Consider the following 25898-nt stretch of genomic DNA (forward strand, 5'->3'; position numbering starts at 1 on the left):
GGTATATATTTCCTGTCTCACGTGATAAGGCCAAGGATAAACAGATTCATTCTTTATATACACTCTATGTATCGCAACGCGTTCAAGCGTTCCACGTATACCAAGTTCTCGATCGCGTATAAATTGCACTGGTGATATTCGTTTATTGTTAAGAACATATTTGATATCTTCAATGTCCTCCCGATCCATGTTGTACGGTTATGTATTTAAAGTCTTTACAAACTGCACACTGGGCACATGTTGCGCGGAATTATCACGTACATGGATTGACGGCAATTCGAGCAAGCACGATGATCCAAATTTTCTAGCCGATCCGTTTGATGCTCCCTAACAGCACTCATCCCTTCTCTAATGTCCCACATGTCAATCATACACTCGGCACAGAGAGCTAGAGCACCACCCGTAGAATAAAAGAAAAATATCGCGCAATGTTCGGAACGCTCGTTTAATTTAAGAAAATCTTCATGTGAAACAAATTTTTCCACGCGATCGACAAAGTCAATGGAATAACTCGTAGAATCACTAACATCGGATACTAAGCTGTCTTCATCATCCTCGTAGGAATTTTCGAAATCATCAACTACCATGTCTTCATCGTTGGAGTTTTCGTAATCACTGCCTGCAATATCAATATCTTCTTTATCGTCCGCGATATTCACAATTTCTATATCGTCCGCGATATTCACAATTTCGATATCGTCCGCGATATCCACAATTTCTGTATCGTCTACGATATCCACAATTTGTTCATCGTCCGCGATATTCACAATTTCTATATCGTCCGCGATATCTATAATGTCCACTTCATTTAACTGATTAGCCATTCTTCAAGTTATATTTCACAATACTTAGGAATTAATTCACTTTGATTCGCTCGGGTTGAAGACTTCACGCTTACTGTGGCACCGTGCTCTTCCGGACCAATTATATTTCACTCTTAGCCCTTTGTCTCATGCATTTGTTTATAGTTATGCATAGCTTCCCGCTTAAAGCTACCGGGCGATAAATGTTGATCAAATGTTTAGATATTTTAGCTGCCGGTGGTCACTACCGATTTATTATCTAGAAATTTAAGCTACCGACGGTTCGGCGCTCCGTGCAATAAACATTCGCTATTTTCTTTATAACGAGCCGCTACCTCTAACAAGAGCGCTAAGCAGGGAGATAACACCGCGACAGGAAGAAACGTGTCGAATTATTAGCTGCCGACGGTTCGGCGCTCCTTGTCGCGATAAAAAATTTGTTTATAACAAACCGCTACCGGATATGGTCAGCGATTTTTGTTTATAGCTATTCGAGCTGTCGAATAAATTTATCAGCTGCCGACGATTCGGCGCTTCGTACGATAAATATTCTTAGAAATTTGTTTATATCAGGTTGCAACTCGCATATTATTTTACTTAAAAAATGTTTATACTGATAAGCGACAGAAAGAACCATAGATAAAAATTGTTTATACCTAATTACTACTTCTAGCCGCAGGGCCTAATTGTTTATATCAAGTTGCAACTCACATAATATTTTTCTTAGAAATGTTTATACTGATAAGCGGTGACGGGCAAGTTATTGTTTATATCTGGTTACAACTGACTTGTAGTTTACATAAATGTTTATACTGATAAGCGGCTACCGACCGGTATTTGTTAATATCAGGTTACAACTAGCATGTTGTTTATATAAATGTTTATACTGATAAGCGGCTACCGACCGGTATTTGTTTATATCAGGTTACAAGTAGCATGTTGTTTATATAAATGTTTATACTGATAAGCGGCGGCATCCGTTTGTGTGACGTCATCCCCCCTCCCCGCGTGACGTCATACCCCCCCCCGTGACGTCATACCCCTCCCCGGAAATACCCCCCGCCCCTCACCCCCCCTCGGAGCCCCGTAGTCAGAACCACCCCCTTATTCCTACTTACAGTTTCACATTCGTCAGTTTACAATGACCGAATCGGCTCGTATCCTCGAGCATAACGTTCTTCCGACCAGCCTGCAGAGCAAAGATGATGTACCGCGGCTTCTCGAGCTGAGTAGCGGTCTTGATGGCCCACGAATGTTTGGTCGTGCGCTGCAGTAGCGGAAACTCGTATAGATCCCACGAACGAAAAGCTATGCTCAGGTATCGTCCGCTTTCCAGAGCACGCAGCATCGCCAGTTTATTTATCTCGTTCGGCAGGACGTGTGGCATTCGCCACTGTACTTTGAATAATTCAATTTCCGGCTCCCGCGCCGGATCGCCAACTAGACAATTGTTATCGTTGCGCGCGCGTATCAAAATCAATTCGTGACGAGCGTTAATCACCACGCGTCTGTAATCTTCACAAAATCCCAGTAGCATGTTGAGCGGTACGCAAAAATTAAAGTATCCGTTCGTAGGATTCCACGGATCCCAGCCAGCGTTACTCGCAATCATAATTCTATCGGATGACATAGTTACATAGTTCTTGAGCGAGCTGGTTATTCCGACGTTCCTGTTACGATCAATCTCTACACCGTCGAGCTCGTATCGAATCTCATCGAACATGAAAGCGATGCAATTATTTCCCAATATCACATCAGATCCCGCGACTGGTTTTTTTATCGTAAGTTTTCCCTCAACGTATAGAAAACTTTGAGATGGCAACGTGTATAAATCTTGCTGTTGTATAGGTATTCTTATCTCGTCGCTGTGTTCGAACGTTGTATTGGCGAACGGATTGTACGTGTGAGTCTCGATCTTGACGATGCGATCGTCAAAGATCGGCTCGTCTTTGACGTTTAAAATGTCTGTCATTGTCGCACCGCGAATCCCAGAGATTTCAAAAATTCAACGTTCGACGCGGTGAGCTTTTTCTTGGAACAACTGGATGATTGAATATTATCGAAAGGTATAGCAGGAATATCGGATGACTGTTGTAACGTTGATGTATTCGTTGTAAAGATGTTTGTATTTATTTTTCTCGCGCGTTCCGACACGTTTAGTACAAGCATTTCACGTTCACGTTATTGTTGTAGTCGTCGTCGTCGTTGTCGCACGTGCAATCTGACGGTAATTTCTTCTCCTCGAAAATCAAGCAATCGTCCGTTCTGATCGACGACGCGTATCGTTAGATCTGTAACGCTCCGCATGATGATCGGCAGGTAAATGATCTGCGACGGCCTTTCCGAAATCTTATATCCGGGTGGCACGTTCGGCGAAAACTCATGTATCACGTGCACGCTTTTGTCGTTGCTGTACGCGCCCGCGGTCACGTTGCACTCTACGCGGATAATGTTCACGTTCATTATGTTGATCGACACGTCTGACTCGTGCCATTTTCGCGGTTCCAGTATACGCTTCGACGTGAATCCCAGCAGCGAACCGATGTTGTTGGATTTACCAAAATTTATTTTGTATGCGCATCTGATCTCACATCTCATCGTATCGTAGTTTGCGCGGATCGTTATCGGGTCTTCATCCCCAGCATTATTGTCTTTAATCGCGATGTCACCGCGCGTAACGTTTGAACGAGCCTCGTCGCGTCGCGGGCGTATTTGTGAAATCTCGCGTTTTAAAAACTCGTTTATGGCATGCAGCTCGTACGATCCCTCGGGAATCGTAATCTCCACGTTGTCTTTACCAAAGTAAAATTTATTGTTCAAAGCATTCACATTCGGTATCGTATTATATGTTTCAAAGATCGCTAGACCGAGCTCGTAGTTATCGTTGCTCAAATCTATAGCCGGAGAATACCTTGCCGCGAGGATGCTGCTCTTTCCGCTCAGCGTAAGCGTCAGTGACATGTTTGAAGGAATACTGAGTTTAAACAGCGCAATGTCGGTCTTTAAATCGATTGTAAAAATAGCAAACAAAGTTGTCCACAATTCTTTTGATCATAAGTTTGATAGGACGTTCGATTATACTCTATCTTTGTCACACCGTCCCCAAAGTATCGCACGAGTTCTCTGGGCGGTCGAAGATTACCGAAACTGTCGAAATACACGACGCGGTTTCTTCTCTTTGCGTACGCCACCCAGTGAGTACCGGGGCTCTCCGCATCGTCCAGATTTACGATACCGCTTTCGTTTCGACGTGCACCGCTTATCGGTAACGCGTTACGCATAAATACTTCTCTGAAATATGAAATACGCATACGAATAGCCAGATGATATAATTGCACGTTCCTCGTCACATCCGCGGGTATTATTAACGCCTTTTTGAAGTACTTTTTCTTTTCGCTTTTACGCCTTTTCCGTACTTGTATGGGGCGAGGTACAGCCCTCGCCCGCCTTTGTACGGAGCGAGATACACTCCGCGACCTTCCATCGCGCGATTGTGACGTTGTAGCTCCTCGAGTTGACGTCGCGCGGCTTTGCTGTCGTTTACTACCTTTGTCGCGCCGGCCGCTCCACCGATCAATGATCCGAGCGTGCCCAATATCGGTAGAATCGGCAACATACCGCCTCGTTTCGCTGCCGGAAGTATACGTTTTTTTTTTTCATCGTGGTCTTCTTCTTCTTTACACCCATACCGATCTTTGTCTTGGCTTTCATGGCTGCCCAAACAGCTGCAGCAGCTGCTCTTTCTCCAAGAGCCGAATCTCTCGCGATTACGCGTTTTCGTGCTTTCGCGGCAAGTATCTCGTCCGCCGCGTGTCTGTCGGTGAGCTCATTGCTCCGAGAATACGCAATGTCGTGTTCGCGGCACGAACCGTGTCCAGCGGATTTATACCCCGATCGCCTCTAGCTAATCACTTTTCCAAGTGCGTTCCCGGCCCGCAAAACTGATAGCCGGGGATATGTAACTCGAAGGGAAGCGCGTTTATTGCGCGATTCAACAGATGACCGTAGCCGTTTTTTACCGTTGCGACAGCTGGCATTCGCTACAATTTTTGATCAGCGGCGCGGGTCCGTCGATGTGCGTTTTCTGCCACGGTTGATTGTAATGCTCGTTGCAGCGACGATAGCTTCGAACCTCCGGATCAGCCTTTATATGTTCCGGAAGCTTGTCCCACACGTGTTCAATATAGTTGTCGCACTCGCGTAACAGAACGATCTTTGGCACGAATTGTAACTGCTCGGCACTCAATTTGATAATATCTGAGGCATGTGATAGTACGAAATACATCTTTGATACTGAGCGATGCACGCTTTTGCACGCCTTTAAATAGTCCCGCGAGGGGGCTTTTCTAGCAATTTTTTATTACATGCTTTAAAAAACTGTGTGAGTATTATAAAAAATAGTTTTCAAGCCATAAGTGAAACATTGCATCACTCAAAGGATAATAGTTTACTCGAACATCGATGCCAAGCGGAAGGGTATCTCTACGGCGTGGGGATAAGTATAACAAAAAACATAAACAATGCCCTCAAAGCCGGACTAACTGCAGTTTTAGCTCGTCAGTTCAGTTCAAAATTTCTCGGTGTAAAGAAGCGGAAATCATGCAGGAGTATAACGAAAACACAATGGCGTTAATTGTAAGTATTTTTTTATATTTATATTGATTTTATATTAATTTATTATTAAAATTATTAATATGTATTTCATAGATTTTTATGTTATTTATATTAATTTATATTAATCATTATTAATATATATTGTATTTTTTCAGTGTCTTTGTTACGGGGAAGTTAAATTAACCCTTCCATGCTTGTCGGCTCTAGGATACGTAAGTATCCACAGCCGGCAGGCTTCGAGGACGGCGCGTCGTCATCCTCGATCATTTAAAATTGATTCGGCGGCATTTATTGAGCTGCCCGCACTTGTGGTAAGTACTATTTTCCTTTTTATATATTTTTGCTTTTATATTTTTTGCATCTATATTTTTAATGTATTTGTTTCAGTGTTATTGTATGGGACATATACAGATGCCCACGACAATCCGGGTCCCTGGATATATTGACATTCAAAAACACAAAAATTGGGTGCAGTCGGACCGCCGAATAGAACGGCTGTATCAAGACTGGTATTGGGGGGAGCATGCGACAGCGACAATGATGACCACGGTGACGACGATATATATAACTTAAGATATTTATTTAACATGGAACCTGCTAAAAAAATAGAATACGTAGAAAATTGGGAATACGAAATGTTTGTGAATATCGTTATTAATTATGTTACGTCCAGAGGACTTCACCTTTTTATTGCCCGCTGACCTTTTCAGAGATAAGCAAGCTAAACGAAATTCTGAGACTTATCTGCGGTCAAGTGTCGCGGGAGAGAAAACTAAATAAATATCTCTGCACCGCGAGGGCATCTGGTTCCTATAATCAGAGGGACCCAATACATTAAAAGCCCATAAAATTCGGTGGGGGTTAGGCCCCAACGAAGTTAAGATTCAAATATTTACCTTTAGCGGACTAAGGGCACTGTCAGAATTCTTTTACGACCGCAGATAAGTGCCAGATGTAAAGTTAGATTACTTGAAAAGGGGCAAGGGCACATTTGGTTTTAAGGGTAAAACACTTTTTATTTACGGGCGAAATGTTATCGAAAGAGAGCCAGACCACCTCAAATGTCAAAGGAACTATAAAATTTTCCTTTGGAAACCAGATGTGCCTGCCACCCCTGGGAAATGCGCGGGCCGGGAAACATAAAAATTCCTCCCTCGTTTTAGATAAAGAACATTCGAAAATCCTAACCCCCTCTTTTCCGTCAGAGCTTGAAATCTTTTCGGGGCGGAGACAAGGAGGAACCGGCCAATAATTAGGCGCCTAAAATTAACATCCTTTCCCAAAAACCCTACTATCCGTCCAGTAAGGAATTAAGAGATACCCCCACGCAATTCTAAGAGAAGTAATCCTACCAATAAAGTCCTTTGAACCACCCACGCCCAAACTCCTGTCGTGGGAAATTCACTATAAAAATCCACAGCCCGAAAGGAAAACACTTACTGTTTTCCGTCCCTTCTTTTGGACCCCCATCTAAAGTTTTAGATCTGTCCTAACGTCGTGTTGAGTGTACAAGTGATAGAGTGATAGTGCTCAAGATTGACTCAGAACTTAAATCCAGTGGAATAACATTCGAGCCGACAAGTCACCCAGAGAGCCCGACCACCTCGAGATTGGCAATTCAACCGACCACCCCGGCCTACTCACTCAAGGTTCTCACTAGCTCAACAAGTAATAAGTCTTCAAACTCAAATTTCTTTCGGGTCTCGTTTTTTTTCCCCTTTTTTTACTAGACAAATAATTACTACTTATAGTGGAAAGAAATTTCTTTCATCGGAATCGGTCGAATTATAAACGGTCTCGGAGGAGGGCAATCAGACGGGCTCTCGCGCAGGCATTAAACGAGACATCGCGTTCATCGCTTCCGGGGCGAGACTGGTTCACCGATCCCGATCTGCGAGAATCCGACCAGGCGTCCGGGCTAGCGGATCCCGACCCCACCATCCAGGAGTCCGGCCGAGTGTCCCGGTTCGCGGATTCCGAGCCAGCCGCTCGAGAGTCCGGCCAAGGGCCCCGGTACGCGGATTCTGCGGTGGACCTTCAGGAGTCCGACCAGGCGTCTCGGCTAACGGGTTCTAAGCCAACTACTAGAGGGACCGGTCACCCGCCCAACTCCGCGGATACTGCCCCTCGAACTCGCGAACCCCGAATTTAATCAGCGAATTTACCCCCGCGAAACAAAGTACCTCCCTCACCTCCGTCCCCCTTTCTTCAAGTCCCTCCTCCTTCATACTCTCCGATCACCTCACCAGAACCGGAGGAAATTCCACCCCCACCTTCCCCTACACCTTCTATTGAATTCTTAGACGAATTCGATCGAGTACCACCCAGGCCGCGCCATTATTATTATAATGGTACCCAAAACTCGTTGATAGAATTATTAGAACAATTCCCAGTAAAGACAGATCTCTCTCTCTCCAAAACTATCGCGAATTTACTCTTACCTCAGAAGCAATAGACCTAGATGTTTTATTTAATGTAGTTTCTACACTCGACCCCTCAGACTTTATCCTCACCTTTACCCCTCAGTACCATGATCCCTTCGCAGTCCCAGTAGATTTCTTTTACAATTTCTTTCCTCCTTCCTCAGTAATCATCCGAGAGATAACATGAAACTTCTAACTTCTTCCTCACCCGTCGATTCACCTCAAGAATTTGGTATTAATATATATATATATATATATATGTAACAAACTATTGTAAAATTCAAGAACTAGTATGTCTAAATCCATTGTAATCTATATACACACATACATATATATATATATATATATATATATAGCGAATATTAGTATTATCAATAATGTATTCCATTAGGAATTAAGTATACATGGTTAAAACAATAATAAATATCAACCAATGATTTTTGTATTATCAATAATGTATTCCATTAGGAATTAAGTATACATGATTAAAACAATAGTAAATATCAACCAATGATTTTTGTATCATCAATAACGTATTCCATTAGGAATTAAGTATACATGATTAAAACAATAGTAAATATTAACCTCAGTTTTTTCTGTATGAAACCACCAACATTAGAATAAATATGATTATAATATAAATCTCTTGATTTATTGATTAGTCGACCCCTCCTCATTCTTGATTAAGACTGCATCGGGTCCAATCCCTAGTTAAAGCAATTAAATTTGCTGACTAAAAATTAGGACCAACGGACGCACGGCTCGGAGATCGGGTTACAGTGAGCCTATCGGCACACTGACCCACATTTCTAGCCATAAAAAGTGCGCTCGCCCCTAAGGCACTTGACCTTTCCTCGAACGGGTGCCTTCGGGAGTAAGGTTCGTTACGCCCTTCCTTGTATCTTAAGATATCCAGGGAATCACCCGATCCTACCCAACATTCCTGTAACCCTGGACGTAACAATTATATCGACAAAATTTTTAATAGAGAGTAAGAAAGAATTTTGTTAGAATATGTATTTTGTAGTTATTGTATATAGCACTTTTTTTATATTATTTTTTACATGTATTATTATATTACTCAATGCTTTTTATATTGTATTTTATCTTTTTAACATTATATTTTTTTACATTATATTTAGTATATTATTATGCGTTCTCACCCTATTCTTTCCTTTAATTCCTAAATATAATTAAAATAGTTTAATATTTGCATTAATTTTCACTCACATCCGTATAAGGGCCTAAACACATTGCCAGGCAACAGGCAACAGGCAATAGGAATAGAAATAATGAAAGACAGAAAGGATCTTCTTTCTTTTTTCTTTATTTCCTGTTCCTATTGCCTGTTGCCTGGCATTGTGTTTAGGTCTTAACACTCGTTTTTATTCTTTCTCCGTACGCTGCGTTCACACGCACATACACTCACGCCTTCTCTAGCATGCAGGCGTATGCACCATACCCACACCATTCCTAGCACGCTCACATGCGTGTAAGCATCTTTTCTAGCACACATACAAAAGCAAGCATGATGCACATATGTACACACGCGAGCACGGGCGCATACGTGCACACACACACACGCGCGCGCGCGCGCGCGCACGCACGCACGCACACACATGCGCGCATTCCCATAAGACGTACGCTGCACTCGCACACCTATAAATAGGGCATTTGTTCCGCTATATAGTCATATTCGGAAAACATGCAGTTCGTGCGACAACCTTTGACAATTCGCGCTACAAATTACGACGATAAACTGCGAACGATGGGGGACAGCGATGAGAAGCGTAAACATGGTGCAATGTTGCCTAATACTATACGGGCAATTATTTGCGGTCCGTCGAATTGCGGTAAAACTAACGTTCTCATAAGCCTATTGGAGAGTCCGCACGGCGTACGTTTTGAGAACGTGTACGTGTATTCGAAATCGTTACAACAGCCGAAATATCAATATCTGGAGAATTTGTTGACTTCAATCGATGAGATAGGCTATTTTACATTCTCCAATAACAGTGACGTTATTCCACCCAACGAAGCGCGTCCGAACTCAATTTTCGTTTTCGACGACGTTGCGTGCGATAAGCAGGATGCCGTAAGAGAATACTTTTCAATGGGTAGACACTCGAACGTTGACTGCTTCTATCTCTGTCAGTCGTACGCGAGAATACCCAAACATCTTATACGCGACAACGCAAACCTGCTGATTCTATTTAAACAGGACGGTACCAACTTGAAATGCGTGTACAACGATCACGTAAATACTGATATGTCGTACGATGTTTTCAGTAAATTATGTAGCGATTGTTGGCAGCGTGATTATGGATTTCTAGTGATAGACAAAGACAGTGCGCTTGCTAACGGACGATACAGAAGAGGATTTAACGAGTTTGCAATACCGCAAAGTAATTAGTTATCATCGATATTTCGTCGGGGGTAAAACGATTAACATGGCTGAGAACAAAGATACGCGTGAGCGCGAAAAGATTGCTAGAGAAATCGAGAAAACGAGCGAATTGATCCGAAAGAAACATCGCGCTTTGAAAACCGGTAAGATCGAGGAGGAGATCGCGACCAAGAGACACTTTGAACAGCTAATCGAAACGCTACAAAAGATTGTAGACAATTCCGGCGTGCGCGAGATAAAGGACGAGCCGCGTGACAATGACGCAAGCGTTGAAACATCGTTCACCCGTAAACGTGAGAAGGAAGAAAAGGAAGAATATGTCAATAAGAGAAAACGGTCGAACGTCTCATTTGATCTCTCCGCAACACCTCAAAGATCTAATCATTTACAAATTTCAAACGATATACCAATGACAACCTCCACACCGCGTCCCACAACCGTACAACCGATAGAATCGCTTGAGAATGTTTTCGAAACGACGGACGACTCGCTCGCAACGATTGTTCGAAATCAGTTACAGACATCGCAAGGACGAAAACCGTTGCAAGCTCAATTGGGCCCGCTTGGTCAAAAATTTGTCGGGGCTGTCCTGAGCGGTAGCGGAGAGAGCGATGTAGACAACATATACGGTGTTCGTCTCGAGAAGAATGGAATGATGCTCGGTAATAAACATTTCGATGTGGATAACGAGGATAACATAATTATTGATAATGTGCGTTATGTCGGTACACCCGGTCTTTACGAATTGATCTTCAAGAAAATCCCCGACGATGACATCTACACAGATGATGATATGCAAAAGTACAAAAGTATATTGTTTGCTACAAACGTGCACAGACGCAATTATACCAAGAGCAGTCAATTACGGGGCAACAGAGAATACAAGTACAAACACCTGATCGTACCGTTGATGTCGATCGAACCTACACCAAAAAAGAAGAAATCCGGAAAGGGATTACCTTACACTATGACGTTAAATGATAACGAGATCGATTACGTACACTGGGACGATCCCAACGAGCTGGTAGATCGTTTGCGGTTGCTCGAAGCATCACGTCGAGCCGGTCACAACGCGCATGACAACGAAATGCTGTCAATTATCGAAGAACTTCGCGAGGTGGGTATTATTATTATAAATTAACTCGCGTATCCGCGAAACGAGTCAGTCGATCGATTGATGTCACTCATATCGTATCAAAATCAGAAACAATGAGTAATAACGAACGGTGAAGAGACGGTTGCGAACGTTTAACAAACGACTTCGAGCGGTTCCTAAATCAAGAACGGACGGTTCAGGAACGGTTGTCGGATAGCTATCGAACGGTGCAGGATCGTTATCAAACAACTCGGGAACGATTGTCGGATGGTTATCGAACAGCTGTAAATCAGGTCAGGAATAGTTACGAACGATTATCTAATCGATCGGTACCGGAAGACAAAGAACCACTGCTGAAAGACGGTAGAAAGCAGTAATAAACAACATTACAAAAGTGTAACAAACGTGAAAGAACGGCAACGGAACGGGAACAAAACAGGAACGGAACAGGAAAAAAACGGGTACAGAACGGGTACGAAACGGGAAAGAACGGGAACGGAACAGGAAATAACGGGTACAGAACGGGTACGAAACGGGAAAGAACGGGAACGGAACAGGAAATAACGGGTACAGAACGGGTATAAAACGGAAACGGAACGGGAAAAAACAGGAACGGAACAGAAAATAACGGGTACAGAACGGGTAAAGAACGAAAACGGAACGGGAAAAACGGGAACGGAACAGGAAATAACGGGTACAGAACGGGAACGGTACAGGAAATAACGGGTACAAAACGGGAAAAAACGGGCGCGTTATTACTTGATCAATAATAAAGTATAAAATATGAGATCGTCGAAATCAAATATTAGTTCCGAAAGGCAACGACTCGTCGAGGAACTGCATGCTCCAGCGAGAAGAAATTTTCCACGAAGACGCGTCATAGTTCGGGGCTATGACGATCTATGGCAGGCCGATATCGTTGAGATGATTCCATACTCACGTTTTAACAGGGGCTGTCACTACATACTCACCGTCATCGATGTGTTGAGCAAGCACGCGTGGGCTGTTCCGCTCAAGAGCAAGGGTGGAAGCGAGACGGCCGACGCTATCTCTGAAATAATTCGAGAGAGCGGAAGATGTCCGAAAAACTTACAAATCGATAAAGGAAAGGAATTTTACAAAACTAATGTGCAGAAAATACTTAAAAAACACGACATTAATCATTATTCCTCGTACTCGGTAATGAAGGCATCGGTCGTCGAACGGTTTAACCGTACGCTGAAAAACGACATGTGGAAGATGTTTACGGCAGATGCTCAACGGCAATTACAAGTGGATTGACCTGTTACCGGAGCTCGTGTCGAATTACAACACTCGGAAACACCGAACGATCGGTATGCGACCCATCGACGTAACCCCCGCTGTGGCCGAAAGACTCTGGGATACGGTGTATAGCTCGATAAAAATTGCAGGCCCGGCAAAATTTAAAGTCGGTGACTCTGTACGCGTTAGCAAATTCAAGACGGTCTTTGAGAAGGGTTACACGCCGAATTGGACAACCGAGGTGTTTAAAATTATTAAAGTACAGCGTACCAATCCCATAACTTATTTACTAGAGGATTATCGCGGAACATCTATATATATATAGTGAATTTTATTGAATCCCCTTGGGGTTTACAATCTCAACATACTTATTCTATCTTAGACTAACTTATTTCTATCTTAAATCTAATTCCTGGTTGCTTTGGCAGCCGCTGCTGCCTCCACAACCTATCCTACGCACACACACACACCACCTATCTGTGGACTTCCGTTTCCTCTGCCTTCCTTCAATTAATTATCGATTTTTCCACTCTTCATACTATCTTCGCCTCTCTCTATCCCCTCCCTCTCTCTCATCAAATCCCTAAACCAACTCTCTCCCTCTCCATCTGCCCCTAAAATTCTTCCTACCACCTCCTGCCAACTGTCTCTGCCTAAACCCCAATCTCTACACTCCTCCCATACATGCTCCCATGTCTCTACGTCACCTCCACATAATCTGCATCTTTTCTTCTCCTCCTCCTCCCAATATTTATTGCCTCTCATCTCGTTACCTAATCTACACCTTATAATTCTCCTCCACCTGCTCTCTCCCCACCCTTTTTTCAAGTATCCTGGTACGCCCTCTTCCTTTACCATTTTATACCACCTATTATAATCCGAACCTACAATTCTCTCCCATCTTTCCTCTCTCTGCATTTTTCTCTCCTTACTAAATATCGCTTCTACTCTATCCTCCTCTCTTTCCTCGCCTAACTCTTCCAAACTCCCTCCCCTGTCCTCCCAAAAACTTCTTCTTTCCCCTTCCCAACCACTCCCTACTTTTTTTGTCCTACACCTCTCCTTTATTTCTTCTAAACACATCCTTGCCAACTCGCTACCTCCGCCCTCTTCTAACCTCCTTTCATATTTCCACGCCCTTCTTCCTGCTTTCCCTCTCAATTTATCCCTTTGTATCTCCTCTCTTACCATATAACCCGGCGTGTGCCCATCCAAGCCTAACATCCATCTCAGATACCTCTCCTCTAGCTTCTCTAAACCGTCTCTCTCCTTCCAACCCCAAATTTCCACTCCGTATCCCATAACCGTCCATACCAACCTGTCAAATAGCCACACCCTCCTTCCCCAATCTCCCCCGTACCTTCTCTTCCCAATCCCCCAAACCTGACCCATCACTGCCGCCGCCCTTCTCACCCTATCTTTTATCTGCGCTTCTTGCCCCCCATTTTTTTGAAACACATACCCTAGATAGCAAAATTCTTTCACCTCCTCTATCCTATTTCCTTTCCACCACCAATTTCTTCTACTCTCCCTACCTCCTCCCTTTCTAAACCTCACTATTTTCGACTTCTCTGCATTTAAAACTAAGTTCTTTTCATCCAAGTATCTTTCTAGCCTTTCCAACATATTTCTCATCTGATCCTCGTCTTCCGCTATTAACACCAAGTCATCTGCATATGCTAACGTACACACCTTCACATCTCCCACCTTCACTCCTCCCCACTTGACCCTCCCCATTACCTCTTCTAAGTCTGAAATCAATAGATTAAACAACAACGGACTCAGTGGACAACCCTGTCTTACCCCCCTCCCCGTCCAAAACTCTTCCCCCGTCTCCTCCCCTACCCTAACTCTACTCTTCGTTTCTCTCAATAAGCCTTCTACTCTCTCTATTAAACCTTCTCTAATCCCCCTCTCCCTCATCGTCTTTATCAAGATCCCTCTATCTACCGAATCAAATGCTGCCTTCAAATCTACGAATAATGCTACTAGTTTTCCTCCTTTTTTGTCCACACTTCTATTTACTACGTAGTTCAATACAAAAATATTATCTATTGTCCCTCTTTTATTCCTAAAGCCTGCCTGATTTTCTGGGATTATTCCCTTCTCTTCAATCTCCTCATTTAACCTCTCTGCTAAAATTTTTGCGTATACCTTATAAAGCGTGGGCATTAACGTTATTCCCCTATACTCCTTCACCTGCTTTCCCTCTCCCTTTTTAACAATCGGTACTACTACACCTTCTTTCCAATTCTCCGGCCATTCCTCTCCCCTCCATACCCTATTCAAAAAACCCCCTATCCACTCCTCTAACCTTCTTCCTCCCCACCTCCATACTTCATTCGAAATACCATCTAATCCTCCCGCCTTTCCTACTTTTAGTTTACTCACCACCTTTTTTACCTCCTCCTTGCTTATGCCCTGTTCCTCCTCTCTCCTACCATCATCTCTATCCTTTCTCTCCTCTCCTCTAACCACTCTTGTCTCTACTCCACCTAACAAACACATAAAGTACTCTTTCCACTCCTCCATTCTTATTCCTTCGTTGACCCTCCTTTTCTTTCTCCTATCCTTATTTACTATCTCCCATACTTCACTCTCATTCCTGGCCTCTTCTGCTTTTTTCTCCCACTTCCTGTTCTCCTCCTCTTTCTTCCTCTCACAAAGAACTTTGTATTCTCTTTTCAGCCCTATATATTTATTCCTATCCTTTAGTCCTTTTCTCCACCTCCTTAATTCCCTCCTCACCTGACTCTTCATTCCTTCACATTCTTTGTCCCACCAGCCTCTTTCTACCTTCTTGCTTTTCCCTCTCTCTCTCTCCGTCTTCCCCATTGCCTCCTTAATTCTACTCCTCATCCTATCCCACTCCTCATTTACCTCCTGTTCATCCTCTTCCTCTATCTCCCCCTCCAAAACTCTCCTAAACAATTCCCTTCCCTCTTCATCCCAGACTCCCCTTATCTCCCTGCCCCTCCTCCTTGCAATTACCTCTCTTCCATCACTCCTCAACTCTGCCACTACTGGAAAATGATCCGACTCTACCTTATCTATTACCCTCATCTTTTCTATTCTATCTTTTGTCTCTCTATCTACTAAAATATAGTCTATCACCGTGCTTCCTCTAGCTCCTACATACGTATACTCTCCTTCCTCATCTCCTACCATCCTTCCATTTAACATTTCCCATCCACATTCACCTATCAGTTCTATTAGCTTCCTTCCTTCCTTATCTACCTTACTATCTTTGGACATTCTCCTAGCCTGCTCTTCCCCCTCTTCACCATCCGAATCCTCCCCCCAACCTCCCCCCTCTCTACCGGTTCTCGCGTTGAAATCGCCCCCAATAATCACCCTCGCTTCTCCATCCTTTGATTCCATCATCCGTCTCAGTAACTGCATAGCTCCTTCCCTACCTTCCTCCTTTATATACACCCCTACAATCCTCCAACTTTCCTTTCCAATCTTAATTCCCACCGACAATAACCCTTCTCCTAATTCAACTATTTTACTTCCTCTATCACTTAGCTCTTTTCTTATTCCTACCACCATTCCCCCCATCGCTCTTCCTTTTCTATTTCTCCTACTAGCCTTCTGTACTCCCCACTCATAACCCTTTGGTACCCTGTGTCTTATCTTTTCCCAACCCCTTGTGTCCGCCCATGTCTCTGATAAAAACATTACATCCCATTCCTTTAAATTATCCCAAAAATCTTTATCTTTATTCCCCAGCCCTGCCACGTTCCAGAAGGCTATTTTCAAGACTCTCTCATCTCTCGACTCCTCCTCTCTTGACTTACCCTTCACAATCTTCCTACATTCTCTTCCCCCCCTTCCTCTATCCTCAACTCTCCTTTCTCATTCCTCAAGACTTCCTCTTCTTCATCCCACTTCCACCAATAATCCCCTATCCTAATCCTCCCATATCCTAACCATACCCTATTTCCCCTTTCCTCTTCTACTTTTGCTATTTTTTCTAACCTCCATCTCATCTTCCTCTCCTTCCAAGTCCAATCTTCCAAAATTCTTTCTTCCCTACCTTTCAGCGTCTTCTTCTTACTCCACACCTCTTTCCTCTGTTCTTCACTCTCTAACTTCACCCATATCATCTCTCTCCCTTTTTTGCTCCCCTCCCCTATTCTCCTAACTCCCTTCACGGTCACCTCTGCTCCTATCTCCCTGAACACCTTCTCCACCGCCTCTTTCCTATTCCCTTCCTTGACCTCTACACCTTTAATTAATAGATTCTTCCTTCTGTCCTCCCTTTCCTTCATCTCTAACCTCCTCTCTATCTCTCTCACCTTTTTTCCCACTGCGTTATCCCCTCCTACTTCTATTTTCTCTATCTTTCTCTTTAACTCTTCCTGCACCACCACTAACTCTTTTCTTTCTCTTTCCCATCTATATTCTCTCTCCTTGAAATCATTAATTTCTTTTTTCAACGCATTTATCTCCTCTCTCATCTTTCTCCCCTGCTCCTCCATAATCTCCTTCAATTCTTCCTTCATCTCTAATTTAACTATCTTTAAGCTACTAACAATCTCTTCTTTCCAATCTCTTAATTTCCTATCCCATTCTTCTCCATCCTCTCCCGCCGGTGATCTAGCTAATCTCTTGCTACCTCTCATGCTATCAACCGAAGTGCAACTGTCGCTTCTGGCTCTATCCGTCATTTTTGTCGCGTCTACTGAACCCGCCTTAACTCTATATTACCTCCCTACTCTGTCACTATGCGGCGCTCCTGCTCCCCCACTCTCACGTACGCTCGTCTTCTCTCTACCTGCTCCCTGCTTTAACTCTGTTATTCCCCGAGACACCTAATTAATACTTAAAATCACTCTATTCCTCTCTTTCTCCACTCACCTATCCACCCACACACTCTCTATCGCTCTCTTTCACTCCCACCCGCCTATCCTACCTCTCCTACTCTTTCTAACACCTCTTATTACACTCAATTCACAGCCTGCAACTACACACGTCTAACTTACTCTGGCCCGGAAACGGAAGTGCGGAACATCTATAGCTGGAGCGTTCTACGAGCACGAGTTGCATCGCGCGACTCACCCGGACGTATTTCTCGTAGAGAAAGTATTGCGCAAAAAGGGAAATGAGGTTTACGTCAAGTGGCTGAGATTTGATGGATCGCACAATTCATGGATACACAAAGACAATGTTATTTAATCCATTTAAAATTATTTTATTATTATAATCATATAAAAGTACAATATAAACATATAAAATACATTTTTTTAAAAATAATTATACAAGACTTCTTTATTATCCCTTCTCAATACATTCTTCTTATTACTAATACATACACGTTCTTGATATAAAAAATATTAGAACATGTCTATAATGTATAAAATATAATTATTCTTAATACATTGTTCTTAGTATTAATCCACACATTTTTTTTTATAAATAAGAAATAAAACATAAAATGTATACTATAAAATTACAAAAGTATAAAAAATACATAAAATGTAACATAAGTGTATAATGTAAAATAGATGAAACATAAAATGTGAAATTATAAAATAAGTGTAAAATGTAAAATACATGAAATGCAAACTATAAAATATATAAAACGCTAAATGTAATATTAAAATATAAAGGTAAAATATAAAATACATAGAATATAAACTAAAAATTACATCAAACGCAAAATAGAAAATATATAAAATAGTACAATATTATAAAGGTATCCGATAATGTCCCCACGGTAACGTTTCGACCGAATCGGGTACAAGGTATCTCTTATCGTCGTACGGACTTAGAGCAATTTTCGTTTCGGACACCGTGTATACTTCATGCATCTTGGACCGTATACACGACTGGCAACGCGTCATCTCGATCTCGTCTCGCAGACAGCGGGTGTAATCTTCGAATGTTATGGTTCGCGTTACTACGTTGTTCCTGACACCCTTCGCTTTTTTAGTATCCTTTTTTCCGTCTACCTTCAACGCATACATCTTTGCCCTAAGTCCAACAAACTCGGTCATTATCAAGCCATTGTTTTCATCTTTCATTAGACCCGGTACTTTTTTATTTACGACAGGCATACCGTACGCGTTGTCGACCGGATAATCGCTTGTGTCGAATCTAGTAATATCGCGTTTTATCATCTCGTAAATATTCTCACATTCAACGTGGTATATCAGACTGTCGGTGTCGGTATACATAACTTTACATTTATCTCGATATAAAGGTTGCATGTACTCGTCGTGAAATTCGTATAGACACATCTTGGAAATATCTAGGATACACATGCCTACGTAGATCGGCTTATAGAACTTCACCTCGAGTTTTTCTGAGTTCAACAGCGATTAAATTTTCCGCAAAAATACATCTACTATGAAAATTTGGTTTCGCGATTATTGCCTCCGCACCGTACCGACCCTTCCATTGCGTCAATAACTTAACGTCAACATGATTGCGCACATTCTCCATGGTTTTTCCAAAAACCGCGTTATTCATTAATTTATATAAATTCTTTTCAAAATCATTTTTAGCGAGAGTCCGGAATTGTGTATTTAACTCTATGTATTTACAAAGCCATGGAGATTGCGCGAATTTCAACACGCGGTGTATCTTTGTAACCCAAAGACCGTGACGCGTGCACAGCTGTAAGTTTCGGTAGTGGATGACGTAACGCTTTTTGTCGTAGAGCGTGGCAAGAAGTTTATATTCTCGCTTGCCTGGTGGTTTATCGCGCGTCGGACAGAAAGGTAGGTCAATGTGTTGGTCGTGAAGGTCTCGAGGATACTCGAGATCAACCTCGAGAATGTATCCCGTGGATGAATCCGGAGCGATTGCGTTTACGTCGAAATTCGAGACGTCTTTAACCCATTGAAATTTTCCATAGGGCAGTGGCTGACACATCGCCCAGCCGTACAAATTATTAACGTCAAAATACATTAAGTACGACGATGGTTTCGATGGATCGTACGTCTGCATATACTTGTTGTTAGCCTGCGCGTATCTACCGGAACATTGACTTAAGCCGCCACGTATACCGCGTTCGATAAACATTACCATGTCAATGTCGGTAAGCAGTTCAAAAGTAATGTTGGTATATTTTAACATAGCGTCCCACGTATATCCGGGAAGAGTGTAATAATGCGCGGGATCAAGACCGTAACTTTCAATACATTTATCGCGGAAATTTTCAAAAACGTCGGCTAACAACAACACATCCGTTTTTAAATACAGATCGCTGTATTCTAGCTGTAACCTAGCGTTCGAACTGAGAACCGATGCCATACGTTGACAGCGTGTGCGTAATCGCTCTCGGATACTGTGTCAGAGGTCAGAGAACTGTAAAAGGATTCGAGCTGTGGTAAACATGTGTCTTCCAACTTTTCGACGCGGTCAACGTACTCGTACGAAAATACACCCTTTCGTGTTAATAAATCAAATTCTTCGTCGGATAAGTGTGAAAATTCGGAACGTACAATTTTTAGTTTTTCTTTACCCAAAAATAATGCTAATTTTTCGAGACTGGAATTGAGAAATTTATACGAATCTATGAACCATAACTTTATGTGATTGTGTGGGTCTAATTTATCGGCCGTACTTATGACATGTTTTGTGAAAGAAATATACTTTTCTTTCGTGATGGGGAGCACGTCGAATTTTCTTTTAAATATTGTCGCTATTTCCTTAATAATAAAATGTGAATCGTATCCGGATAAATTATGGAAAACTACTGGTATGTATGATACATTTCGATAAAATAAGTTGCAAGAAGAATGCGCGGGACCGCGATAACGACCAGTTAGATGACAATGATCGCGTACCCGTTTATCATCCAACGCGAATGGTTTTTCGCAGATATGGCAAAGCGTTGCGCTTCAGTATGCCTCCATTTGCTCTTTTGTTAAATTTACCATGGGGACTTTAGTCGATATACATGTTTTAACGTTATGAGCTAATTCTTCGAGTTGCCTAGCAAACCACGTGACGTAATCTTTATTGCGACGAAACCGATACCCCGATAACGCGTCGTCGTACGAGCATCGCACGTAGTATCCTATACTAAATACCTCGTGTTGTTGATAGGCGTATGTCGTCGACTCCGTAACAGGTTGCGTTTTCCGCAGTACACATTCGAGGTCTGCGTGGACGACAAAGGGCACTCGCTCCTTGTAGTTTACGTTGCGGAAGTTCAGCCACTTGTCTTTTTCATTCGGTAATGTAATGGCACAGTCGTTCATTTTCTGTTAGTCTTCAACGTGCGATTGTAACTTCTCACATGATGAAAAATAGTGCAAGCACCTGTAATAAAAAATTTAATTACTTTTTTGTGTAAGAAAACACGAGAATATTTATTTTTTATATAATATATATAATATACATACCGATCGCAAATGTATTTTTTTCCATTATGTTTGCTCAGTTGTGAGCTCACCCGAGGCGGGACAGATTTTTAATCCATGTGAAGTGGCCCACGTTATCATCTCCTTGCAGGTATAGAAGATTGACATGCTTCTTTTTTTTGTCGCTGGAGAGCCGCAGCGGAAAAATCTTTAGCATTGCCTCTTCTTTTTTGACCCCGTAGACGTTGACCGACACATTATTAAGTCTCTCAAATTTCCCAATGTCCTTTAATGCAACGGGAAACTCGATGTCGTTAAACTTTAGGACCGTCGTATAATGAGGGTACGATGATTCCAGTCCAATGTTTTTTTCCACAGGGTGCAGAGCGGCGACCACTGACCACGCAAAACACGCATTATCTTTCGATTTTACGTTTACTACCGCTTTTTTCAAAACTATTTCTCGTGGCAATGTCACGTAACATCCCGCGTGTAAAAGATTGTACTTGTTCACGTTTATAGTTAAATTTAATATACGCGACAAAGCCCACCCACTATCGCGTTCTTGAAACTCTTCGAGCGACGTTAGCGTAGGCTCGATGACACACCGCTCGTACCACTCGTCCAAGTCCGAAATAGTTCACAATTTTTAGTAGTGATACTTTTGTTGGCGCGTTTTTCACCAGTTACGAACTCACCATTAAATGCGGTATTAACTTTCACACTATCATGTCTTTCCAGAGCGTCCCGCAAACGCTCGAGTACAATTTTTCTAGAATCTTCGAGAAATTGTCGCGGTTCGATATGACGCACGTTAATTACCGCACCGGTTAGAATGCGGTTTTCAAACGCGGTATCTATTTCTCGCCATACGAGTCTTTCCACGTTATCACTCGCGTAATTACCGCCGACGTGCACGAACCGTCTCTGTAGTCGCGTTTTTTCACCCTCGAGTCGCACGATTCTAGCCACCAACGATTGTTTATGTCCGACGGCGAGCCGAGGACGCTTGAGGTGGCTATGTTCCTGGAGCCGTTGTATAAACTCGTCACACCGCTGTAACCACGCGAAACACTCGACCAAGGTAGCGACTCTACCAGCTTGCTCGAAGAGCTCGCGTTCCACTTGCTCAAAATGTTCCATGTCTTTTGGCACTTTTTAGCAATCACAGTTTTTTACAAAGCACTTGCACGCCACGTAGTACGTTAATTTATGATACCGCTCCGCTCTCTGGAATGCGGTAATATCATCACTAAATGTGGGATTAGGATTCTCGTCAAAAACCAATATTTCGGCGTACAATCCGTTAACACCTATAGGAATGGTTACGAGGAAGCTCATCATATCCTCGTATTCACGAATAAATTCATTTATCCATCCATTAGTTGTTAGACGAATGTAATAATCCCATTCACATCGGAAAATATTTGGTCTGGTAAAATAATTTGTCTTGACCTCGCGAAGAAATTTTTTCTGCAAATGTCTAGGCCAATTCTCGTAGTGCTGACACATCTCGATTTTAGCTTGTCTCATGAAACGTCTATCGGTTCTTCGTACACCCAGTTCTCTGTCTCGAAGAAAGCGAGTGATAGATCCGCGTTTTAATGGTAAATCTTTTTCTTCTTTATCGAGATCTAGGATGTACTTAATTTCATGTTCTTTGCAAGCAGCTCGATAATCAGCTTCTTCATAATCCATGTTGTATAATTTTATACTGAAAGTCTTTAATGTGTGCACACTGGACACATATTGCATGGCATTAGCACGAACATAGGCTGTCTGCAATTTGAACAGTATTTGAACTTTTTTTGATTCCAAGTCTCGTCTGCTTTTTTAACCCACCCACCGATTTACACCACCGCTAGGTTAATAAATTCGTTCTGCTTTCATAATCAGTAGTATTCATACGTTATAGTCTATAAATTTCACGACTACAATCCGCGCGACATCCCCACTCTAAATCGAAGAGCAGGTCCGCGTCATCCCGCATCGACCTGTATCGACCTGCATCGACACCTGTCCACTCAACTACCCACTCTATTTCTCCTCAAAAACCTACAAAATGTTTCCCATTATAAAAAGTCACTCCTTTGTAACACGCTCCTACAATACCACCTTCGTCACGCTTCTTAGTCCTATTGTGTCTCATCCGTCTCGTCACAATATCGCACACCTGTCCGAACCGCACCTCCGCCGAGAAGATTACGCGAATCCAAGTTCCGTCATTTTGTCGGGGACATTAGGCTTAAAATACCCGACCCTCTCTATACAAAATGTTGTAGTATTTATAGCGTAATAAATCTAGACTCAGGGAAGCTAAGGGGACACCAATCAAAACGCTCCATTAAACCACGCCCCTCATCCACGCTCTCTATTCAAACACCTAGGTAGTACGGGGTGTCCAATCAACTTTTGGGTGAATATGATGGAACCAATTGTGACGTCCCCGCCAAACTAATAATTTTTTTTTTACTTTTCCTTTGCTTTTATTATTCATATTCCTAACCATATTGTTATAATTAATTACATATTAATTAATTATGTATTTAAATAAAACTACTATTATCAATTCGCGAACAACTTTACTATTATATTACGTATTAATTAATTATGTATTATTTCTTATTTTTATTCTTGCGTACAATTATTGTAGCGCTATTATTATTTTGCGTATGGTTAGACGAGTATTAAGTTGCGCCAAACCTATCATTTCAAATACTACAATTTTACTATTGAGTTGTGTATGATTTTTACTATCGATATTTGTGTGTAAATTTAGAACAATTAGTTGCGTATGATCTTAGCATTGTTAAATTTCATATTATCTTATTCAGCGATGTGCGCGCGCTTATAGACTACATTAATTCTTATGTATACGTTTCTAACGCGCGTAAGTGAGTATGCACCAGTAGAATAGGAAATTGTAAGAGCGACTAAGAGAAAAACAGCGACTGCGTCTGTACTCCCACTACTATTCCTCCTGCTTACGGCGTCCGTACTCCCGCCATTACTATTTCTCGCATACGGCATCCGTACTCCCATTATTACTATTTCTCGCATACGGCGTCCGTACTCCCACTATTACTATTTCTCGCATACGGCATCCGTACTCCCACTACCACTATTTTGTATTCAATGCAAAGTCGAAGTCGATCGTACTATTTACGATTGCGGAATGTTTTCGCATATATCACTTGTCACGAATGGAAGGCGAGAATACATTCTAGAAATCGGTGCCGCAGCCTGCAAAAAGTTACATGAAACAGGCACCATTACAATAGCCAACACTCTCTTCGACATGATCTCGAGAAACACAACAAATCGAAGATCAGCCTTGTTGGCAGGACACATTCCACCCTCCGGCCGCTGTACCGGAGCTCATTATTCCGACGCATACGGAACATGGGACAACGTAATGGTGCAAACATCTGTGAAGATCACCCTCAGAGAAATGCAGGCATCGATTCAAAGGTCAACGGAATTTATTACGCTGCCCGATGGCACACGATGTCCGATAACGGAAGGAAATTGCCTCGACGCTGAAGGAGCTGAAAACTACTGGCCGGTACTTCCGCTTGACACGTGCCACTTCGATCAATACGACGTACTGTACGAGGAACGCGCAGCAAAATTAACGCCTAAAGAAGGACAAACACTGCCTGTGGTATATACAGTAACGAAATCGATTTTATTTTCGTTAACTAAAACCGCCGAGAAAAATGTTTGCGGATACAACCTCATTCAAACAGAGCATCCAAAACTTTTTCTTCTGGAAACAGAGAAGGACCGAACATTCAAGACACATGGAAAAATATCCGTCGACAATCTGGATATTTTTACTTACGTAAATTCAAAGTTTGTGTACGTAGAAAGACATATGCAAACTCAGCTTACACAATTATACAGAGATATTATGGAGCAGAAATGCGCCTTGGAGAAGCAGATTTTACAAAACGCGCTTTCACTAGCTACCATCGCCCCCGATGAAATGGCGGCAAGGATCATGAAGGCCCCAGGATATACAGCAGTCACTGCCGGAGAAGTCATACATTTAATAAAATGTGTGCCTGTGAGCTGTAGTGTACGACCTACAAAGGAATGTTACAACGAACTTTCCGTTATCCATGCAAACGGATCGTACTTCCTCTCGCCAAGGACCAAGATTTTAATAAGAAATGGCACGCCGAGAAGCTGCAATGGTCCACTGCCGATCATGTATAATATATATGGAAGGTGGTACCGCGCAACGCCAAAGATGATGGAGACCCTCCCACCACCGACAATACAGCCTCTTACTCACCCCACTTGGAAATATGTCAGCCCATCTGATTTAGCGACAAGTGGCATCTATACGAGCGAAGATCTCGACTGCCTGAGGACACATATAATGTTCCCCGTGGAAAGATCCGCCATGCTAAACACAATAGCACACGGAGCCATGGGAGGAACCGTTCCAGCCGGAAGTATTTCCATGATAAATCTGCTCGACGAAGCCTCGCTCGTAAAGATAGCCGAATCAGCGGGCGCAAAATTATGGAAAGGATTTATTACCTTCGGATCCGCCAGCGCAGGAGTACTCGCGATTTTCATAATCGTCAGATTAATAAAGCTGATTGTCGTCACGCTCATCCATGGATATGCTTTGCACTCAGTATACGGATGGAGCATGCATCTGCTGAGAGCCGTCTGGAGCTCAGTAACACACCTGTTGCTACACCTGGGCGGACGAACGGAGAGACCTACAGCCGGGAACGAAGAAAGAGACTCGGCAACCATTCCCCTTTCAACGTCAGAAAATCATCGCCCCGCCTCCAGTGCAGTGAACGTGCCAACGCAAAGTGAAAATGTGAGCGATAAAAACTCATTTCAATATTCATATAAGGACTTGCGAAAATATTTAGACAATAATCAATCGAGCGTAGAAGCGCCGTAAAATGCTGACCAGCGGGTCAACATTTTTATTTTAGGAGGGAG

General features: G+C 42.6%; 2 protein-coding genes across 2 annotated transcripts; both read right to left on the reverse strand.

The window, feature by feature from the left end:
- Positions 1–1917: 1917 nt before the first annotated feature.
- LOC118647083 lies at positions 1918–2775 on the reverse strand. Its single transcript, XM_036291291.1, has one exon. It carries the CDS (start codon positions 2773–2775, stop codon positions 1918–1920), a length of 858 nt encoding a protein of 285 aa, XP_036147184.1.
- Positions 2776–16409: 13634 nt separating this feature from the next.
- Positions 16410–17279, reverse strand: LOC118647089 (histone-lysine N-methyltransferase, H3 lysine-79 specific-like). The gene has a single exon (XM_036291310.1). It carries the CDS (start codon positions 17277–17279, stop codon positions 16410–16412), a length of 870 nt encoding a protein of 289 aa, XP_036147203.1.
- Between the last annotated feature and the right edge of the window lie 8619 nt (positions 17280–25898).

This window comes from Monomorium pharaonis, chromosome 1 (assembly GCF_013373865.1).
Source record: "Monomorium pharaonis isolate MP-MQ-018 chromosome 1, ASM1337386v2, whole genome shotgun sequence".
Classification (NCBI taxonomy): domain Eukaryota; kingdom Metazoa; phylum Arthropoda; class Insecta; order Hymenoptera; family Formicidae; genus Monomorium; species Monomorium pharaonis.